The 20,456-nt window shown below is 61.1% G+C and overlaps 1 protein-coding gene across 2 annotated transcripts in view; it reads left to right on the forward strand.

The window, feature by feature from the left end:
* COL4A2 (collagen type IV alpha 2 chain) overlaps positions 1-15,924 on the forward strand; it is a 164,733-nt gene extending 148,809 nt beyond the window's left edge. The window contains exons 32-48 of one of the 2 annotated variants that reach the window (XM_021065909.1): positions 267-410; positions 1,668-1,790; positions 2,026-2,207; positions 4,312-4,375; positions 4,827-4,901; positions 6,043-6,150; positions 6,734-6,841; positions 7,536-7,607; positions 8,501-8,626; positions 9,397-9,513; positions 10,021-10,182; positions 10,294-10,392; positions 10,613-10,759; positions 10,949-11,065; positions 12,224-12,415; positions 13,446-13,732; positions 14,877-15,921. In XM_021065909.1, the coding sequence (XP_020921568.1) occupies positions 267-410; positions 1,668-1,790; positions 2,026-2,207; positions 4,312-4,375; positions 4,827-4,901; positions 6,043-6,150; positions 6,734-6,841; positions 7,536-7,607; positions 8,501-8,626; positions 9,397-9,513; positions 10,021-10,182; positions 10,294-10,392; positions 10,613-10,759; positions 10,949-11,065; positions 12,224-12,415; positions 13,446-13,732; positions 14,877-15,134 (2,381 nt within the window). In that variant the 3' untranslated portion in view covers positions 15,135-15,921. Of the gene's footprint in view, positions 1-266; positions 411-1,667; positions 1,791-2,025; positions 2,208-4,311; positions 4,376-4,826; positions 4,902-6,042; positions 6,151-6,733; positions 6,842-7,535; positions 7,608-8,500; positions 8,627-9,396; positions 9,514-10,020; positions 10,183-10,293; positions 10,393-10,612; positions 10,760-10,948; positions 11,066-12,223; positions 12,416-13,445; positions 13,733-14,876 lie in introns of both variants that reach the window. The other variant, XM_021065908.1, reaches the window with a different exon arrangement.

Below are 20,456 nucleotides of genomic sequence, written 5' to 3' on the forward strand. Positions count from 1 at the left end.
CCTAGCCTGGGAACCTCCATATGCCATGGGTGCAGCCCTAGAAAAGACAGAAACAAAAAACAAAAACAAAATGGTCTTACACCTTGTCCCAGACGAACGGCTGATGGCTGGCTGCCCCTCAGGCGTGGACACAGCCCTGAGGGAGTGCTGTCTTGGGACCCCATTTAGGCTAAGGATCCCCGCGCCTCTCACAGCGTTACCGTGTGGGGCTGTCTCAGCGTCGCTTGTCCGTGTGTAACCCCGCGCTTGTCTCATTCCCTCTGAAGGGACCAGAGGTTCTCCTGGGATGCACGGCTTCCAAGGCATGCTTGGGCTCAAGGGGAGCCCCGGGCTTCCGGGGAGCAAAGGAGAGGCCGGATTCTTTGGCGTTCCAGGGCTGAAGGGCCTGCCTGGCGAGCCAGGCGTGAAAGGTATGTCCCCCCCCGGCAGGGCTGTGACTCGCTTCCAGGGACCCTAACCCTGGTCAGAAACACACACCAGGCACCCAAACACTGGACACTGTTAAAGGGGAAACAGACTGAGCTCAGGAACCAGAGGGCCCGTCCAGACCTGGGCATACCGGCCGTGCAGATGGGGAGTCATCCCAACTAAAGGAACCTCGGAAGGTCAAAGATGACATCGCACTAAGACCCAAAGGCGCCGGGAGGGACACTGCCCACGAGATTCTGTGGCGGGCACGAGGCGAGCTGGGGACAGCAGAAAGGAACTTCTGGGGGACAGGCCTGCCATCTGACCAAGGACGGACACGGGTGGGGACACTGTGCAAAGAGACAGCCCCAGAAGCAAGGCTGGTCCGAGCCCTGGGCCGGGTGGGAGGCTTCTGTTCAGGAAGCGTGTCACCAAAAAGCCACATTCTTCAGACACCCTTGTTCTGAAAGTATCACCATGGTGTCTAAAAAACCTGAGCTCCTGGTAGCAAGTGTCAGTGGGGACGTGGTGACAGGGAGCCCTGAAACCCTCCTGGAAGGAGCATCGCACAGCACAGCCAGGAGACAGGTCAGACAGGTCAGCCCAGAGCTACCAGCAGGTCTGCCCAGCCGTGCCCCCGAGGGAGCTGGAAGCACACGTCCTGCCAGAAGCTCGTAGCAGATTTCATACGCAGCATGGTTCCTACCAGCCCCAAATAGAAGCAACCCAAATATCCACCCCGGATGATAAGCAGAGTGTGGCGTAGCCGTAGGAGGGAATAGTATTCAGCAGTGAAGAAGAATTGGGTTCTGATACGTGCTCAGCATGGATGAAACGTGGAGACCGTTATGCTGCGTGTTCTCCGCCTCCATTTGTGTGAAATTCCCGGAACAGGCCGGTCTGCAGGGACAGAATGTAGGCTAGTGGTTGCTGCTCTGGGGAAGGGGACCTGCGGGGTGGTTGCTGATGGGCACAGGGTTCTCAGGGGTGGTAGAAGCTTCTCAAGTCAGTAGTGGGCCAGGGAGCAAGTCCCTCCCCCCACCAACGTCCTGTGCCCCCAACCCCAGAGGGGAGGGGTGGGGAGAAGAGGGGCATTCTCGTCGCCTTGGTCCCCAGCTCCTACCTCAGGGGAGCCGTGCCACCCGGGGCTCAGCCCCCGAAGCCTTGGGCTTGGAACGAAGGACGACAGCGGCTGAGGGGCCATGCGCCCGGGTTCTAACTCCTGGTCTGCAGGTCAAGCGAATTCTATCCCCTTGCAGGCAGCCGAGGGGACCCCGGCCTCCCAGGACCGCCTCCCACCATCCTGCCAGGAATGAAAGACATCAAGGGAGAGAAAGGAGATGAAGGCCCCATGGGACTGAAAGGGTACCTGGGCTTGAAAGGTGAGCCCCGCCCCCACCCGCCGACCTCAGAGCTGGGGCCCAGCTCCTCTCAGTGGGGGAGCAGCAGAGACGCCCCTGAGCCCTGCCTGCCACCCAGACTGTAGCCCGCTGGACACCCTGGAGACTACCCAGGGGGCTGGGGGTGGTTCTCGGGGGCCTGGACTCGAAGATTTCAGCTCTCAGGCCGGGGCGGGTGGAGCAGCCCCCCAGGACCTCACCCTCGCCCTCCCTGCAGGTATCCCTGGAATGCCAGGCATCCCGGGACTGTCAGGAGTCCCTGGGCTGCCAGGGAAGCCAGGCCACGTCAAAGGAGCCAAAGGAGACACCGGAGCCCCTGGTGTGCCCGGGTCACCGGGATTCCCCGGGCTGCCCGGCCCCCCCGGAATCATCGGGTTCCCCGGCTTCACGGGCAGTAGGGTAAGTGCACCCTCTGGGAGCGCCTCTCCCGGTGCCTCTGGGCCCAGGCGCTGTGGTCCTGTTTCCTGGGGACGAGAAGCCAGGGCATGGGGCCGATTATGGAGCTATGCTCACCCAGCCCCAGTGGTGACCCAGGGCCACCCATGCCACCACCGGCCAGCACGGGCTCCTGCAAGAGGGAGCCTGGTGTCTGCACTTCTCCACGGCCCCAAGGGAACCCAGCTTGGATTTCTAGCTGTCCCAGCTCTGACTTGGGCACATATGTGACACATGACTGAGGCCCCATTGCAAGTCCAGGCAGGGAGAGCATCTGGCCTGCATTCACTCCCTCCTTCACTCAAGGCACATCTCCAAGCGCTGGCTGTGCCTGGGTACCACGTTGCCATGGTAACAGCTCCTGGCCAGCTCTCTGCTCTCCACACTGTGTCCTCGGGGCAGGATGCCGAACTCTTCCCTTCCATCCCCTTCATCTAAAGGTATCACAGACGCTCATGCACCTGCTCCCTCGGCTATGGCTGCCCACCCACTGTAGCAGTCACAGCGTCCTCACCACACTTGGGGCAGGTCGGACACAGAACTTGAGCACCATCGTGGCTCAGTGGAAACAAACCCAACTAGTATCCAGGAGAATGCGGGTTCGATCCCTGGCCTTGCTCAGTGAGTTAAGGACCCTGCGTTGCCATGAGCTGTGGTGTAAGTCGCAGATACGGTTTGGATCTGGCATTGCTGTGTCTGTGACATAGGCTGGCAGCTGCAGCTCCAATTCAACCCCTAGCCTGGGAACTTCCATATGCCACAAGTGTGGCCCTTAAAAAAAATAAAAATAAAAAATGAAGATGCACGTGTCTCCCCAAAGACGCATATGACAACATCCCAGCAGCTTCATTCAGAGCAGCCAAAAACTGGGAGAGCGCCCAGAAGCCGGTCCACGGGAGGGAGAAAGAACAAACCCAGCACGTGCGGACAGTGGACCGTCCTCAGAGGCAGAAAGGGAGCTACTGCTAAACGCAGCGGCAGGAGTGACGCTCACACACTTTGTGTGGAACGAAATAAGCCAGACCCAGAAAGTGCTTCTGATACGATTGCACCGGGACGTTCAGGAGCTTGACAAGGCTGCTGGACTGACATGAGTCAGAGGAGCGGCTGCCTTGGGTGGGTTAGTAACTCGGGGAGGGCACGCGGGAACTTTCCAGAATGCAGAAATGCCCAGGGTCCCGGTCTGGACGACACGTGAGTAAAAGTTCATGGAACGTTTATGATGCGCGCACCACACTGTAAGTCTTGCCTCAGGAGAGATTGATTAATAGGTGGTTATCTGGACAACCCCCACGCCTTCCGCAAAAGAGAATTTCATTAATAATTCCGAGGCCACACTGGGAGGGGTGCTGGCACCCACGCCGAGGTTCTGAGGTCCCAGGTTGCTGCTGCAGTGGACAGCAGGCGGACCGAGCGAGACCAGAACTCCCACCCTCTGAAGTTCATGGTTCCCCAGAGTCACAGAACGCCCCAGACCTCATCCCAGTCCATTCTCAGCCGCCGACACCACTGGGAGAAGTCTCTCTCTCTCTCCACACGTGGAGGTGCACAGCCAGGTGATGGGAAAGCAAGTTCTGGAATCTGGCTGCCCAAGTTGATGTCCCAGATCGGCCACTTACCGGCTGAGCGGCCCTGCGCACGTCACCGACCCAGTCTGTGCCTTAACTTCCTCGGTTCTCAACTGGGCAGCGGCAGCACCTACCTCACGGCGTTGCTCCGAGGCTTCAATGAGCCCTTGAGGTGGTGCCCAGCACGTTCGCCCGGGTGGGCCTGGCAGAGTAGGGTTCGGCCAGCTGTGATCATTACACCGTTGGCGTGGCTGCAAACTATGTCCTTGATGTTGACTTCAGCCAAGCTGTGTCACTGTTACCACCTTACAGTTTAGTAAGAACAGGCAGGCAAACCACCTGCTACTTTACACTGAGAAACTTGGGGACTTTTCTACAAAAGGATGACATCGCAAACCTTGAGAGTTGGTGTGAGCAGAGTAGCTGGACACCCTCACTTTTCAAAGTCACAGACTGCATGAATGGCCGTGTAAGGTGGTTTGTGTTTGGCTTTGCTCCAGGGTGACAAGGGATCCCCAGGGAGAGCAGGCCTTTACGGTGAGATCGGAGCCACCGGTGATTTCGGTGAGTGTTGCTGGGGCAGTGAAAACGGGGCATTCTGAGCCCAAGTGTTCCGGGCAGCATGGGGACGTCAGACCTGGGGACCCTGTTGGTTACTTCGAAGCAAATTGTTCTCATTAAGAACGCAGCACAGGAGCTCCCGTCGTAGCTCAGTGGTTAACCCTCCCGACTAGTATCCATGAGGACTCAGGTTCGACCCCTGGCTTCGCTCAGTGGGTTAAGGGTCCAGTGTTGCCATGAGCTGTGATGTAGGTCGCAGACATGGCTCGGATCCTGAGTGGCTGTGCCTGTGGCTCTGGCCACCGGCTCCAGCTCCGATTTGACCCCTGGCCTGGGAACTTCCATATGCCGTGGGTGTGGCCCTGAAAAGACAAAAAAAAGAACGCAGCACAATAGAAGTTGAGAAACTCATCACGGGAAGACCCTGCTCACCCATCTCTTTTGCACCTAACAGGTGATATTGGAGACACTATAGACTTGCCAGGAAGCCCAGGCCTGAAGGGGGAACGGGGCACCGCTGGAGTGCCAGGTACCCAACCACCCTCCACCCTTCACCCTCCACAGCCCTGCGCCCCATCTGGATCCTCACTCATGAGCCACTTGCCAACGTACCACGATTTAGCGAGGCCACGATCGCGTGTACGGATGGCTTGAGGTCTTCCAGCCCAATGTGCAAGGAAGACTTGGGAATTTTTATTAAAGTTGAAGCTGAAGGCAATGGCAGGAAACCTGTCTGTCCCTGGGAGGGGAAGGGGGCAGGAATCCACTCCGGGTGGGCATGACTGCCGCCTGTGAAACGCAAAGGAGGCACTTTTCGGGTGACACTGGCAGAAGTCATTACATGGAATCGAGTTCCAGCGTCTCAGGAGCCCAACACATGTGACACAGAATATTGTCCCCACCGTGAAAGCAGCACTTCTCTAAGGCTGCCGGGCGGGCGGTGTCACAGGGGCTGGTTTGCAGGGCAGGTCCCAGGCCTGACCCACCCCCACCCGAGAGGCTCAATTACCTCACACTTGGCTGAGCCCTGGGGTGCCCCGCACAGCAATGCTGGAACTCTCTCAGGGGGGCACCCAAATGCGGTGCCCAGAGCACCCCTAGCAGGTGTCACCTTATAATCTCCGGGGCCTGGACCTCAGGACCAGGTGAGATTCAGCTTGTGACCCCAGCAGGGCAGCCCCATCTGAAGGCTGGACGGAGCTGGACCACCCACGTCCGAGGTTGCGCTTGGCGGGAGGCCTCTCCCAGGGCCACCAAGCATCCCCCACGCGTGGCAACTGGCTTCCTCCAGAGAGGGCTGTCCCAGAGCGGGGACGGAGTGAAAGCAGTGGTGAATTTTATATCCTGGGCTTAAGGTGTCACACTGTCAAGTCCAGCGTGTCCTGGGGTCACGCGTTCAGCCCATGCGTGCAGGGGGAGGGGCTGCAGGAGGCGTGACTACCAGGACGAGGCAGCCCTGGTGCCAGCGTGGAGGCAGCTGCCCCCGGGGTCAGAGCAGCGAACCGGGTTCCTACCCGCCGAGGAGGGGCCTGTGGAATCCGCCACCCCGTCCACGAGGAAGGCCCGAGGGGAGGCAGCATCCTTTACCCGATGTCCCCTGGACCCCGCAAGCCCGAAGCCCCAGGGACACAAGGGCGGTGGTTTGTTCCAAGCCACACATCTGGTTCCAGGTCTGAAGGGGTTCTTTGGAGAGAAAGGCACCGTGGGCGACGTCGGCTTCCCGGGGATCACAGGCCTGGCGGGAGTCCAAGGCCCTCCTGGACTTAAAGGGCAAACAGGTAACGCCCGCGGTCCGCGGCCGCGCTCCGGTGCACCCCCGCCCCCACAGCACAAGGGCCCAGAGCAGGGAGGTCACTTTCGCTCGTCTGCCTGCCTCCCATGGTCACACCCGGAGGCTTCTCCCCACCTGCAGTCCCTTCCCTCCGCTCTGCCCTCGGGACAAAACCAGCCTGGCCGCAGGGCCGCCCGGCACTGATGGCCCTGCCTGTGTGGCCGGTCGGCCCGCTCCGTAAACATTTAGACGGTTCCTGTGCCGGGTCCCCTGCACACACGTGAACCGCGGAGTCCGTGGAGCATCCGGGCAGAGTCGGTGATCTCTCTGCTCTCTCCTGCTGCCGTTCGCTCGCTGTTGCCCGGGACCCTTGAAGGCAGAGGGGCTGACCCCAGAGGCGTCCCTGGGTCCCCCCCAGAGCTCTGTGCGGATGATGGGCTGAGATACAAACACACAAGCTGCCCCCTGCTGAACCGGAACATGGGGGCGCAAGGCCACGTGCGTTCCCAGCTGGGAGGGACATTGGCCCCTCCCTCAGGCAGCGGCCTCTGGGCGCCTGTGTCCCCCTTAAAGATGTGTTTGTCCCCCAGGCTTTCCGGGACTGACAGGCCTGCAGGGGCCTCAGGGAGACCCAGGCCGGGCTGGAGTGCCGGGCGCCAAAGGAGAACTCGGCTGGCCGGGGAATGTGGGCTTACCAGGTGAGAGCTTCCCCTTTGCAGACACGGAGCAATGCCAGCCTGCGCGGAGGTGTTTACGCCACAGAACGCTGAACAAAAACCTACCGGGAGCACCACTCTCAGTCAGCACCCGGGCAGTGCGGGGGGCACAGAGGGACAGACGAAGGGTACCCAGCCAGAGGCCTGGTGCAGCTCCTGGGGCTTGGGGGCAACATGGCCCGGCCTGGACAGGCCTGGTCAGGGGACAGGCCCTTGGCTGCTCTCTGGCCCAGAACTGGGGGGGCTCCCCTGACTCCACACCCACTGCCCACATCACAGGAAGACCTGCCGCCTATTGCCCGTGTCCTACTCTAGAAAAGCTGATCCTCGGAAATGCAGGGGGCATGGAAACGATGCCAGGCTGGTGGTGCCAAGCTCCATTTTTACACACCAAATATATACAGTGACTCATGAGTCAGGAAGAGAAACACACCGCTGCCTGGTCCCCTTCTGGCTGGAGCGCGTTGGTCGGCGGAAAGTGTCCGTCAGAAGGTTTACGTTGCTTCTCCCGGATGACGTGGAAGCGACTGACTTAGTTCGCAGCAGTGGCTGAGCTAGTTCCTGTTTGCCCGGCTTTTAAACGCACTGATGGGCAGCCCTCCCCCGGCCAACGAAAGCATCTGATTAGCGTAAGGGTCTCTGCTCTCCTGGGAATAACTCTGAGGAACCCCCACAGGTCTGCCCGGCATCCGAGGCATCAGCGGATTACACGGCTTGCCAGGCACCAAAGGCTTCCCAGGATCCCCAGGTAGGGGGGTGGGCCCGGCCCAGTAGGCGGTGGGGGGGGCGGGTCATCCGGACTTGGAAGGAGGGTGGGGTGGGGAGGGGCTCAGAGAAAATACGCTTTAACAAAAGAAAAAAACCACTCGTAGTTCTGTCGCTGCTGTTAGAATGTTCTTTTTTTTTTTTTTTTTTTTTTTTTTTGTCTTTTTGCCTTTTCCTGAGCCGCTCCCGTGGCATATGGAGGTTCCCAGGCTAGGGGTCTAATCAGAGCTGTAGACACTGGCCTACGCCAGAGCCACAGCAACGCAAGATCCGAGCCGCGTCTGCAACCTACACCACAGCTCACGGCAACGCCGGGTCCTTAACCCACTGAGTAAGGCCACAGGTCGAACCCGCAACCTCATGGTTCCTAGTCGGATTCCTTAACCACTGAGCCACGGAGGGAACTCCTGTTAGAATATTCTTTACAGATGTGTTAGGTGATCAAATGTTCGTCTGTCCACAGGTAAGTTTGCACGTGTGAATCATATGCAAATTCATGCACTCGTGCTTCAGTTAAGTTTAATTCGAGTTTAAACTGTCAGGTTATGTTGCTTGTTCCTGGCAGTGTTTTGAGCTCCTGATGTGTGAGCAGGGCAGGTTACCGCATTTCCCTCTGAACCTGACTCTGACCCCAGGGGGTGGGAGGGGCAGCAGGCGCCCAGCGGGGAGCCCAGGACCACCCGGGGCCAGGAGTCTGGCCTTTTCTGGGGGGCCTTGGGGTTCTGGGGCACCAAGGCCACCCAGGGAGCCAGAGCCTCCTCGGCTGCCGTCCGGTTTTCTGTTTTGGGATCTCCCAGAGGGCGCCGCTGGCCTGCGGCTCAAGGAGACGAGCTCCGCGTGGTTGAAGGCGCTGATCCCGCTTGTCCACCCGCGCAGGTGCAGACGTCCACGGAGACCCCGGCTTCCCGGGGCCTGCCGGGGACAGGGGTGACCCAGGAGAGGCCAACACCCTTCCAGGCCCCGCCGGAGCCCCAGGACAGAAAGGGGAGCGCGGAGCCCCAGGTGAGGGCCCACCTTGGGTGACAAGCCAGGCTCGGTCCCCAGCGCCGACCCGTCAGGGCTGCTGTTCAGGAAGGAAGCTCGCATTTCGTCAGTTTTCTCTGTGAGGCGTGTCACAGCCTTCCCGCAACCCCAGGCAGCACTTCAGCAGGATGCTGGGGGCCAGTCTAAACAGTGAAACCGCCCACGAAAAGCTCAAAAATGCAGAAAACAGGGCCCTGCGTAGCCGCAAGCCCCCTCGCTGATACCGAGCTGGGACCTGCTCCACCCGCCCTGCCAAGAGCCCCAGCGTGGACGCGGGGTCAGCAGGACGCTTAGGGAGGAGGCAGAAGGGTGCGGCCAGATCTGAGAGTGAGCACAGGCTCTGCGGGGACACTGGACACCGGCTGGGAGCCAGGATCCTGGGGACAGCCGGGGGAGGGTCAAAAACATCAGTGCGTCCATAAGCCTCCTCCTCAGGTGCTCCCTGAGCCAGCAGGGCCGAGCTCTCAGGGGACGCCCTCAGGGCGGGGCCAGGTGTCTTCCACAGGTAGCCCCACCCGTGTCCCTGGGCAGGTGGCCTGTCAGGACATCCCAGCGGAGGCGGGTCCGCGGGCCCTCCAGGCCATGGGAGGGGCTGCTGGGAGTGGGGAGGGCGTGGCCCCTGCAGCGGGTCCCTGCCGTCCCCGTGGTCTCCATCATTGATGGCTCTGCCCTGGACAGGTGACGGCACAGAGAGCAAACAGGAGATGATACAGATGCTGATATTAACCAACTTCTATCTCCCTCCCAAGGGGAACGAGGCCCTGTCGGGAATCCCGGACTTCAGGGCTTTCCAGGCATCACCCCCCCTTCCAACGTCTCTGGGTTACCTGGTGACACAGGGGCTCCCGGGATATTCGGCCCGGAAGGTAAGCAGGGCTCACGCTTCAGCGTGTTGGAGCCTCTGGGGACAGGAGCTGGCCATGGCCTGATTGCTTTGGGGGAACTCCTTCCTTCCCCCCTGGGGACGTGACACTGAGCCGAATAAGCCAGCTGTGAAAGGACGAAGCCGGCCTGATCCCGCGGCTAGGAGGTCCCTAGAGAAGTCGCGTCCATGGAGAAGGAAGTGGAAGACGGACCAGGGCTGGAGGAGGGCGGGTGTGAGGGTTTAAGGGGACAGGGCTTCAGCCGAAGGTGACAAAGTTCAAAGAAGCATGGTGGGGACAGTCGCGCAACCACGCTAATGCAATTAAAGCCCCGGAACCTCGCGCTCAGAAGGGCTGAGATGATAGATCTTATATGACGTCCTTGTCACCACGATAAAAACCAAAGGTGCCCAGCGTCACCAGCCTGCCAGACCCGCCCAAAGCGGTGACCTTGCCTCTGGCCTCCTGGCGGTGACGGTGTCCCGCTCCTCTCTGTGTCCACGCCCACAGGTTACCGAGGCCCCCCGGGGCCGCCAGGGCCTGCTGCTCTTCCCGGAAGCAAAGGAGATGAGGGGCTGCCAGGCATCCCCGGAAACCCAGGGGGCAAGGGCTGGGTCGGGGACCCAGGGCCCCAGGGCCGACCCGGCGTGTTCGGGCTCCCGGGAGAAAAAGGTAACGGCCGGGGCCTGTGGGGAGGCCCCTCTGGGGGAGGCTTGGGGCTGGTCAGCGACGGCCGGGCCCCCACCGAGCCACACGTGCGCTCATGTCCTGCTCGTCCTGAAGGGCCCAGAGGAGAGCAAGGATTCATGGGAAACACGGGTGCCACCGGGAGTGTCGGGGACCGAGGCCCCAAGGGACCCAAAGGAGACCGAGGACTCCCAGGTGAGTCTCAGGGACCCTCTGAGGTCCTGTCAGGGGACGTGGTGACAGGGGTGTTGGGAGGGCAGTGCTGGGCGATCTGGGGTGTGCCCCCACCTGTCCCAGCTCTGGAGCCCAGGCCGGTTCGTGGAGGCTCCACGGTCGGTTCAGGGTTCCTGGAGCCGACTCAGCAGGAGAGTCACATGCTTCTCCCGCGTCACCCGGCCTCTCTTTTCCCTCCCAGGTCCCCCCGGTGCTGTGGGGGCCCCAGGGATTGTAGGGATCCCCCAGAGGATTGCTGTCCAGCGGGGGCCGGTGGGCCCGCAGGGAAGGAGAGGCCCCCCAGGGGCACAGGGGGAGATGGGGCCGCAGGGCCCCCCCGGAGAGCCAGGTAGGAGCCCTGTGCAGGAAGGGGGGCACGGGGGCAGGGTTCTTCCCTTTTTGGGGACACGGGGGCAAGATCCTTCCCCGCTTGCTTTGCTTCCACTTTGTCCTCCTGCTGAAAAGCACTGGCCGAGCATGGGTGATGGAGGGCCGTGGTCTTCCCGGGGTGCTCATGCGTGTCTCGGCGGCTGTGCAGGTTTCCGAGGGGCGCCTGGCAAGGCAGGGCCCCAGGGAAGAGGCGGTGTGTCAGCCGTGCCCGGATTCCGAGGGGACCAGGGGCCCGTAGGGCAGCAGGGGCCCGTGGGCCAGGAAGGTGAGTGATGGGTGAGGACAGGTGGGGGCAGGGAGGGCTGAGAAATGGACCGTGGGTGCGGGAGGGGTCAGACAGCCTGAGATGCGAGGCTGCGCTCCCCACCCTGCTCCGCTCCCCTAGCCTGGCTCCTGGGTGCCTGCATACACCTGTGCCCACCCTGTGAGCCCTGCACCTGGCAGAACACAGGCACAGGGTCCCCAGGACAGGCTGGCTGCTCCCCTTCCTCTGAGATGCCTGCAGGTGCCCCGAAGCCGGGGGCGGGGGACCTATCTCCAGAGACAGGATTCCTGAAACTCTTGAAGGCCGGGGCGGGGGGACAGTGAGCTGACAGTAACCGATTCCATTCCAACAGCTGCTGTAAGGTCTTATGTTCTTGATTTCTTCAAATGACTTGCACATGTGCAGGATGGGATCGGCCAGAAATAATAGCAATTCATGCAAAAAAAAAAAAAAAAAGAAAAGAGAAAGGTTGGGGATTTGTTGTGACTCACCTGCGCTTAGTGTGAGCCAGTGGTGTGAGTACAGCGCTGACCGCAGGGCCGGCCACACTGCTGGCGTCCAGATCGTGGGAAGCACCAACCGACGCCTCGCGAGGCCCTGACCACGGCCAGGAGGGCAAGCGGCCTAGGGGGTGCTCCCTGAGACACACGTGCAGTGGGGGGCATCCAGGCCTGGGGACCAAGACACCAGGTGGCAGGGACGTCCCACGAGAAGGGCAAGCTTGGCTGGACGCCTGCTGTCCTGCTGGGGGCAGATGAGCTGTTCTGCGTCGGGGGCAGAATCGGGCCCCTGGGTGGAGGTCTGGCAGGGGGAGGGGGGTGTTTCCAACCCTGGGAATGCCCAAGGGTGCAACCCACCCCTCCTCGAAGCATCTGCAGGGGCCTGGGTGCAGGAGGCCAGGCGGGGCTGGACAGAGAGACTTCTGTGACCCCAAACCCCCAGCCGCTTAGTCCTGCCCCTTGCTCGGGCCCATCCCTGTCGTCGTCCCATGTAAGGAACATGGGGACGGGGGGCATGGGGCAGGTCCTCCCAGGAGGCTCCTGGTCCCAAGGGGCAGAGCCACCCAGGGCGTGGCCTTGGGGAGAAGGCAAACGCCACGGGCACGCCGGCCCTGCCCGCGGGCTGAGCTGAAAGCGGTTGCACTCTCTCTGGCCCTAGGTGAGCCAGGCCGCCCCGGGAGCCCCGGCCTGCCCGGCATGCCCGGCCGCAGCGTCAGCATCGGCTACCTGCTGGTGAAGCACAGCCAGACGGACCAGGAGCCCATGTGCCCCGTGGGCATGAACAAGCTCTGGAGTGGATACAGCCTGCTGTACTTCGAGGGCCAAGAGAAGGCCCACAACCAGGACCTGGGTAGGTGCCCGCCAAGCCCGCCAGCCCCGCTGTAGGTCAGGACCCGAGGCCGCAGGGAGGGCCTCGAGTCCTCAGCCGGCACCCAGGTGCCCCGGCCTGGGGTCAGGATGTGGCCCCGGCCCCTGGAGGCCGCCAGCGGCTTCCCCACCTTGCTTTCCACTCCACATTCCCTGAGCGGTCAGACCAGGGCCGGGAAGGGCTGGGAGTCACTTCGACCCCGAAAAGTGCTATGGGCGTGTGCTGGTATTTACCCAGGGGCCTGGTCACCGAGAGGAGTTAAAAAGCCCGCTGAACACAGAGCACGCTGAAGGCGGGGGCGTGTGGGGAGGGTGCCCGTGAGCAAGATGGGGACAGAGGTGGAGGAGCAGGGGCGTGTGGGGAGGGTGCCCGCGTGTGGGGTAGGGACAGAGGTGGGAGAGCGGGGGCGTGTGGGGAGGGTGCCCGTGAGCAGGATGGGGACAGGTGGGGAGCAGGGGCATGTGGGGAGGGTGCCCTCCTGCGTGCTGGGAAGCATCTGGCTAAACCGGCTGGTTTGTGCCCCGTGGTGTCCAGATAAGATTTAAGTGGGACAAAGCCAACAAGAACACGGTTTGAAAGAGCATGGACAGGGCCGCCCGGCAGCCTCTGAGGGCAGAGCCCACACCTGCTCTCCGCTCACAGGCAGTGAGTGTGAAGGGGCCCGGTCGGTGAAATGACTTGTGCTGGCCCTTGGCAGAAACCGCAGCGTGGTCTGGGCGTGGGAGGTGCGAGGGCCTGGCTCAAACCCCCGCTGGGGATGCCATCGCCGGGCTGGTGCTTTCGGATCCCCACGGGGCCTCCCCCTGGGTGCAGTTCTGCCCTGGAAGGGCAGGGCTGAAGTGCCCTGGAAGGGCAGGGCTGAAGTTGCCCCAGGCCAACCACACTGGGAAGCCCATGCGTGGCTGAGCCCCGCCAGGTGACCACCAGGGCCCGGCCTGACCTGGGGCCTCCAGAGCCTGGCAGGGCCTGGAGGAGGGTCTCCCGCCTGCTCACCCGTGCCCCCCCCCACCAGGGCTGGCGGGCTCCTGCCTGGCACGGTTCAGCACCATGCCCTTCCTGTACTGTAACCCCGGCGACATCTGCCACTACGCCAGCCGCAATGACAAGTCCTACTGGCTCTCCACCACCGCCCCGCTGCCCATGATGCCCGTGGCCGAGGAGGAGATCAGGCCCTACATCAGCCGCTGCTCCGTGTGCGAGGCCCCGGCCGTGGCCATTGCCGTCCACAGTCAAGACGTGTCCATCCCCCACTGCCCGGCTGGGTGGCGGAGTCTGTGGATCGGATATTCCTTCCTCATGGTAAGCGGCGCTGGCCTGTTCGCTCAGAGCCGGGAACCAGGTGGAGACTGAATTCGAGCCCCAGCCACGTCACGGCCCTCATGAGAATAACTGGGGCAGTTGTGCGGGCTGCACACTGAACAAGGGCACCTGGCCCCAGGGATGAGTGAGGGTGGGAATACAGCCTGCACTTTGCTGTGCGAGCCACGGTAGGCCTGGGGCTGCCGCCACTCAGAGGGGACCCGTTCATTTGACCCCAGGCCTTTGCACAGCCATAACTAGGATAACTTGGCTCCCATGATAGCGCCCCATAGAGTTTTCCTGTGGCTCCACCATCATGGGGAGAAGGGCAAGCCCAGAGGAGAGAGGAGCTTGTCCTGAATGATATTTATTGTGACTCTTGTCACTCCCGCCACATTAACGGGAAGCCCAATGTTAAATATTCATAAACTGGAGTTTACGTGGCTCGAGGGTTAAGAACCCATCATGGTATTGGTGAGCACGCAGGTTCAATCCCTGGCCTTGCTCCGGGGGTTAAGGATCCAGAGTTGCTGCAAGTCGCAGCGCAGGTCACACACACGGCTCAGATCTGGCGTGGCTGTGGCTGTGGCGTCGGCCGGCAGCTGCAGCTCCAACTCAACCCCTCGCCTGCGAACTTCCATACGCCTCGGTGCGGCCCTAAAAAAGCAAAACTAGTAACAGCAATAATAATGATTGGGAGTTCTGTAGCGAGCAGCGGTTCAGGACCTGGCAGTGGCTCTGCTGCGGCTCAGGTTCACTCCCTGGCCCGGGCACTTGTGCCTGTGCCGAGGGCCGCCAAAGAATAATCGTAGTCGTAGTAACGATGACAACCTCCCGCCGCCTTTCCTTCCCAACCATCGAGGAGGAAGAGGCGCTCTCTTTGGCCGCAGACGCTGACCCGCACGTCCATTCCTTGGCTAGTGGGCTTTGTGCCGCGGTAGTTGCTTTACCGTCGTGTTAGCCTGGCCCACGGCGCGGGGACTCGCACGCCAGTGCGCGTGCTCGGCCGCATCCTCCCGTGACGGTCCATCACGGGACAGCGCGGCGTTCCCCGCGCTGCGGGAGGATCGTGTTGCTCTGTTTCTCCTTTACCACAAAAGTTAACACGGTGGCCTCCCTTCTGCCCGTCTCCCCCTCCGCACAGCACACGGCCGCGGGCGACGAAGGTGGCGGCCAGTCGCTGGTGTCGCCGGGCAGCTGCCTGGAGGACTTCCGCGCCACGCCGTTCATCGAGTGCAACGGGGCGCGGGGCACCTGCCACTACTACGCCAACAAGTACAGCTTCTGGCTGACCACCATCCCCGAGCAGAGCTTCCAGAGCTCGCCCTCGGCCGACACGCTCAAGGCCGGCCTCATCCGCACGCACATCAGCCGCTGCCAGGTGTGCATGAAGAACCTGTGACCCGCCCGGGCCGGGGCCGCCCCGCCGGACCCGCCTCTGCAGGCGGCGTGCAGCCGGAGGGCCACTTTGGTGCTTGTTCTTACCTTATTACCTCAGTGCCCGCCCAAAGTTGACGTCATTTTTTTTCTTTAAAAAACACCAAAAAAATAAAGTTCCCAAAGGAATTCAGCACCAGCACTGGGACCGCACAGCCCTCGCCGTCCCCAGGTCTCCGACCCCCCAGAACGGACAGCTAGTGACCCTCCCCTCGGGCCGACTAGGCTCTCCCGCACTCAGCGTAGCTCCCTTCTTACTGCACACCTTCAGCCGCCGCTGATAACCCACTTACTCAACTCACTTAATGGAGTGGTATAGACAGATGAAGCCGTGCAGCCCGAGGGCCCCTGAACCCTCCCACTGTTCCCGCCCGAGGGTCCCCGGGGTGGGGCCCCGCCCTGCTCTCCAAGCCACCACGGTGCCAGCACTGTCTTCTCCCAACACCGGTGACAGGAGGGACCCTCGTTCCCTCAGGAAGGCCGACTGTGCCTTCTCTTTTAAAAGCCTCTGGTGTTTGCCGCCAGCTCGTGTGCTTTCCTCCAGCCACCGGGCTGGGCAAAGACCTTCTTTCTCCGCCTGCTGTCAGCCAAGCATCGTGTCGGCAGAGCTTGGGGGGACGGGGCGGGGGATGTGTTCTCCCCCCGCCCAGGCTGTCTGCACTCGGCCCCCGGTTCTCCGTGGCGAATTGTACTATGACCACTCCAGCCTCTGTAGCGACCCCGGAAAATAAAAGTTGGTCTTGAACCTTTTTATACCCCAGCGTGTGGCCTGCTTCTGTTCTCGAGCCCGTGGAGCACATCTGCCGTGACCCCGAGGCGGCCCTGTGCCCAGCTCACCGCGCTGCTCTGTTCTCTCTCCGCTTCAGCAGAACCGAGCCCGGGGTGCTGCCACTCCCTGGTCAGGGTTTACCGCGCGTCGATGTCACAGAGGCCACCGCCAGCGTCACGCTCGGGAATTGGGAGGATGGGCGCCTCCCAACCCACTTCCAAGGCCATTCCCCCACCCCAGCGTGACATCCCAGGTCAAACCCCAGTGTTTCCAGAAAGAGTCCTTCCTGCCTCGTCTCCTCTGGAACCTGGCAGACCCTTAGGCACCCGTCACAGAATTGATTTTTACCCTTTAAAACTAAATTTAGGAGTTCCCTGGCGGCCTAGAGGTTAAAGACCCAGCATGATCACTGCTGTGGCTTGGGTTCAATCCCTGGCCCTGGAATTTCTACATGTCATGGGTGCAGCCCAAAAGAAATTCGTTTGAAAACTATTAAACTTTTCAAGTTTCCGTTGTGGCTCAGTGGGTTAAGAACCTGACTAGTATCCGAGAATGCGGGTTTGATCCCTGGCCGTGTTCCGTGGGTTAAGGATCCAGCATTGCCACAAGCTGTGGTGTAGGTCGCAGACACGGCTAGGATCCTACGTTACTATGACTGTGGTGTAGGCTGGCAGCTGCAGCTCTGATTCAACCCCTAGCCCAGAAGCTTCCATGTGCTGCAGGTGCGGCCCTAAAAAGACAAAAAAAAAAAAAAATTCACAGAGTATTCCACCTGATAATGTTATCGGAAATAGATCAGCATCTGCCTGGCTTGCATTCGCCCAGCAGAGGCCTGAGACAGGGACTCCGCACGTGAGGGGATGTGACTCCAGGCAATGGAACGGGCCCGGGCACAGTGACCCGAGGGGCTCTGGACATAGGAGGCACCTCGTTGGGAAGACAACTGCCATGGAGGTGCCAGGGCTGAGTGGGCTTCTGGCACCCCAGGTAGAGGGAGCAGGGAATCAGGTGAAGCTGATGCAAGGCTACACCTGGACACAGCTTGTTCCCATGGCAACAGCGGTAGCTAAGCTGGGGCCCAGAGGCTGGGACCAGGGCCTGAAAAACGCCCAGCGCAGGAAGCTTGTGGGGCAGTAGTTTTTCCAGACCCGCCCCCATCACAGGAGGAGTCGTGACATTTGTCACAGTCCTGAAGACTCCTGTTCCACCCAGTTCAGCTTTTTTTTTTTTAATCAAATGAAAGATTCTTCAAATTCTACGGTGTCTTACAATGTTCAGAAGTTTCACACCCATGATTTCACACGGTTTAGCTCCGATGCCTCTGCGCGGGCCACACATCAGAGGCAGGTGTCCCGCATTCATCACTCAGCGGTACCAGACCTCACACCTGAAATCCATGAGGCGCGAAGACCAAGACCGAGGTCTCGATTCGTAATTGGACTCCAAGATGTAGACATAAAGTGTAAACCAGATGCGAACAAGTAATCCAAAGCCCAGGACCCCACACAAGGAAACGGGTGAAGATCCCTGTCTGGAATCAAACAGCAAAGCTTCCAAACCTGAAAAATTCAAACCCTGCCCTTAGCGGACTCCCACACGTTGCATGAAATTTTTCTGGTGTAGTTTCTCAAGGCCAAGAAAAACCATCCCCCTTGAAAGCTAAGGGTACCTGAATGGCTCCTTCTGTCCCCCGCTTTCCACAGAGTGGGTGCCCTGCAGTGAGAATCATGACTTCCTAAGGTGGCTTCCCACCCCCGTGGCCCAGACGATGCCAGGATCCAGTTAAACCAGAGGAGGTGCCCCTGGAGCATCCCGGCTGGTTGGAGAGGCACCAAGAGAGACACACAAGTGCTGGGGGGCTGCTCCAGCCTTCACGCTGCCTGAGGAGGCACGTCTGGAGGACTGGGGGTGGGGCAGGTCGGCACGCTTCCTCCAAGCCCCCACCCCAGTCTAATCAGGAGAAAATAACAGACGCGTCCTAATCAAGGGGCACTTTACAGAACACCTGCCAGGGAGAGCTCCCTGGTGGCCTAGCGGTGAAGGATCTGGCATTGTCACTGCCATGGCATGGGTCGATCCCTGGCCCAGGAATGTCCACATGCCATGGGCGTGGCCAGAAAAAGAACATCTGCCTGGTGCCCTCAAAGCCGTCCAGGTCACCCAAACAAGGGGACTCCGAGAGGCTGCCAGAGCCCTGGGAGCCTGAGAGGGCGAGAGCACTGACTGTCACGTGGTGTCCAGATGGGACCTGACAGAGAAAAGGCGTGAGGTGACACTAAGGGAATCTAAAGAAATCGTGGACACAGCAGGAAAAAGGACAGCGGGTGTTCTAGGAGTTTGATGGACCCGGACGTGTCATCGAGCCAAATCCACGTCTGGTGTAATGTCGGGAGCGTCTCACCTCCCACCTGAGACCGCTGCTCGCCTCCGCCAGCCTCCTTCGTCCCATCACCCAGAGCAGGTTCCTGGTTCTCCCAGCGCCGCCCCAGAGTGACCAGTCCCCACGTGGGGCCGCTGGCCCACTGTCCTCCTACCAGGCTCAAAACCCGCTGGCTGCTCGGCCGCGTCACTGCCCCTAAACAGCACGAGCACGTGTGCCCGCAGAGCGGCCAACCCGAGTCCCTGAGAAGGATCACCCTCCACGCACCTCGTCACGGAGGGGCGGCCATCGCAGGTGCGCAGGGACTTCCGGGCGGGTGGGCACCAGGGCTGAGACCACCGGGTCCCAGGGAGGGCAGCTTGCTGTGCCCGACCTCAGCACTGAGGGTCGGTGGATGTCACCAAAGGCACACGGGTCTCGGGGCGCACATGTCGCGTGCACACCCGCACGTCACAACGCACGCACTCACGCAGGCGCACACACATCCCTGGGAAGAGAAGAGCCTTTCCAGCCCCGGAGCTTCCCAGTCAGTCATCACCCCCAACTTGCAAAAGGGGAAGGCGTGGGATCAAACCTCCACAAGGAGATCTGTCCTAAGGTGATCTGGCTTTGGCTTGGACGTGACGAAGAGGGGACAGCGTGGCCTTCGCCCCCACCCCACCCCCAAGCACTAGGCCGCAGCTCAGCACTGTGCTCAGGGCTCTCCCGGGGTGTCCCCACCGTACCCCCGCTCTCTCCACTTTACAGCTAAAGAGGTTCCGCCAAAGGCGCTGAGTCGACGCGGACAAACCGACCCAGCTCGGTTACCAGCTGGCGCTGCAGCCCCACCCCGACAGGGCACTGACTCCCAACTCCGCGCTGGCGCCTGGGGTAGCTCGGTGATGGGGGCCTACCTGGATCCGGCGTTGTCACTGCTGTGGGGGTAAAACGAGGGGCACCCTCTGGTCTTAGGCAGTGGGCGTTTGCCCAGCGGAAGCCTGAACAATGAAGCCAACCTGGAGAAGAGGGGTCACGGCACAGACGGAAGGAGGTTCCAGGGCTGCCCTGACCGCGAGGCTGGCCCAGCTTCCAGGGGCCGGAAAGATCGGGCGAGGACGGGGCGGGGTTCTGACATAATGAGGGCAGGCTGGGGGACAAGGGGAGGGCACGCCCTGCCTCGTCACACAGAGTAAAATACGGTCGCTGACTCCATCAGCCTCGCTCACGCGGATTCTGCCTCTGGAATCTTCCAAACCCCTGGAGAGCCCACCCCCACTCTCAGATGCAAGGTCCCAGGTCCCCAGGGCTTGCCTCCCTCAGGTGAGTCCTGGTCATCAGAGACTCTGGTCCAGGGTGCCACAGGCTCACCTCTGCCAGAAGGAGACAGCGCTAGGGGTACAGGAGGGGGCTCCTGGCACAGCAGGCAGCGCTGATTCACCAGGAGGTCAGGTTCAGAAGTGACAAAGTCATTCTCTCAGGACACCAGCCTAGGGAGTTCCCGTTGTGGCTCAGTGGTGACGAATCTGACTAGGATCCATGAGGTTGCAGGTTCAATCCCTGGCCTTGCTCAGTGGGTTAAGGATCTGGCGTTGCTATGGCTGTGGTATAGGTCGCAGACGCAGCTCAGATCTGGCATTACTGTGGCCGTGGTGTAGGATGGCAGCTGTAGCTCTGATTCAACCCCTAGCCTGGGAACCTCCATATGCCACAGGTGCAGCCCTGAAAACCAAAAAAAAAAAAAAGCACCAGCCTAGTGGCCTTTGCAAAGAACTGTGGTTTCCAGCACCCAGATTACAACATACCCACCCCCAAATCTTCCCACGCAGGACGCCTCGAGAAGAAGGCCTGCGTGTGTCTAAGGACCTGTAGAGTGGGGAGTCTGCAGCACAGGTTACCCCAGGGCTGCCCGTGGCCTCCAGCGCGGAGCAGCTGCGCTGAACAAAGGGAAAGAAGGAACGTCGGAGGCCCAGCTCAAACCCGCATCCGGCAGCATCCCCTCCTTCACCCCCTGGCCGCGCAGCTGAAGCTTCCCCAGAACTGACCTGATCCCGAGGTCAGGAACGGGGCCCATGGGAGATCACAGTCAGAAACCCGCGAGCAGGCATCCTGGCGAGAGGCCAGGCTCGCATCCGAGGTCCACCTGGGGCAGAGCCCAGCGT

Source organism: Sus scrofa, chromosome 11 (assembly GCF_000003025.6).
Source record: "Sus scrofa isolate TJ Tabasco breed Duroc chromosome 11, Sscrofa11.1, whole genome shotgun sequence".
NCBI lineage: Eukaryota > Metazoa > Chordata > Mammalia > Artiodactyla > Suidae > Sus > Sus scrofa.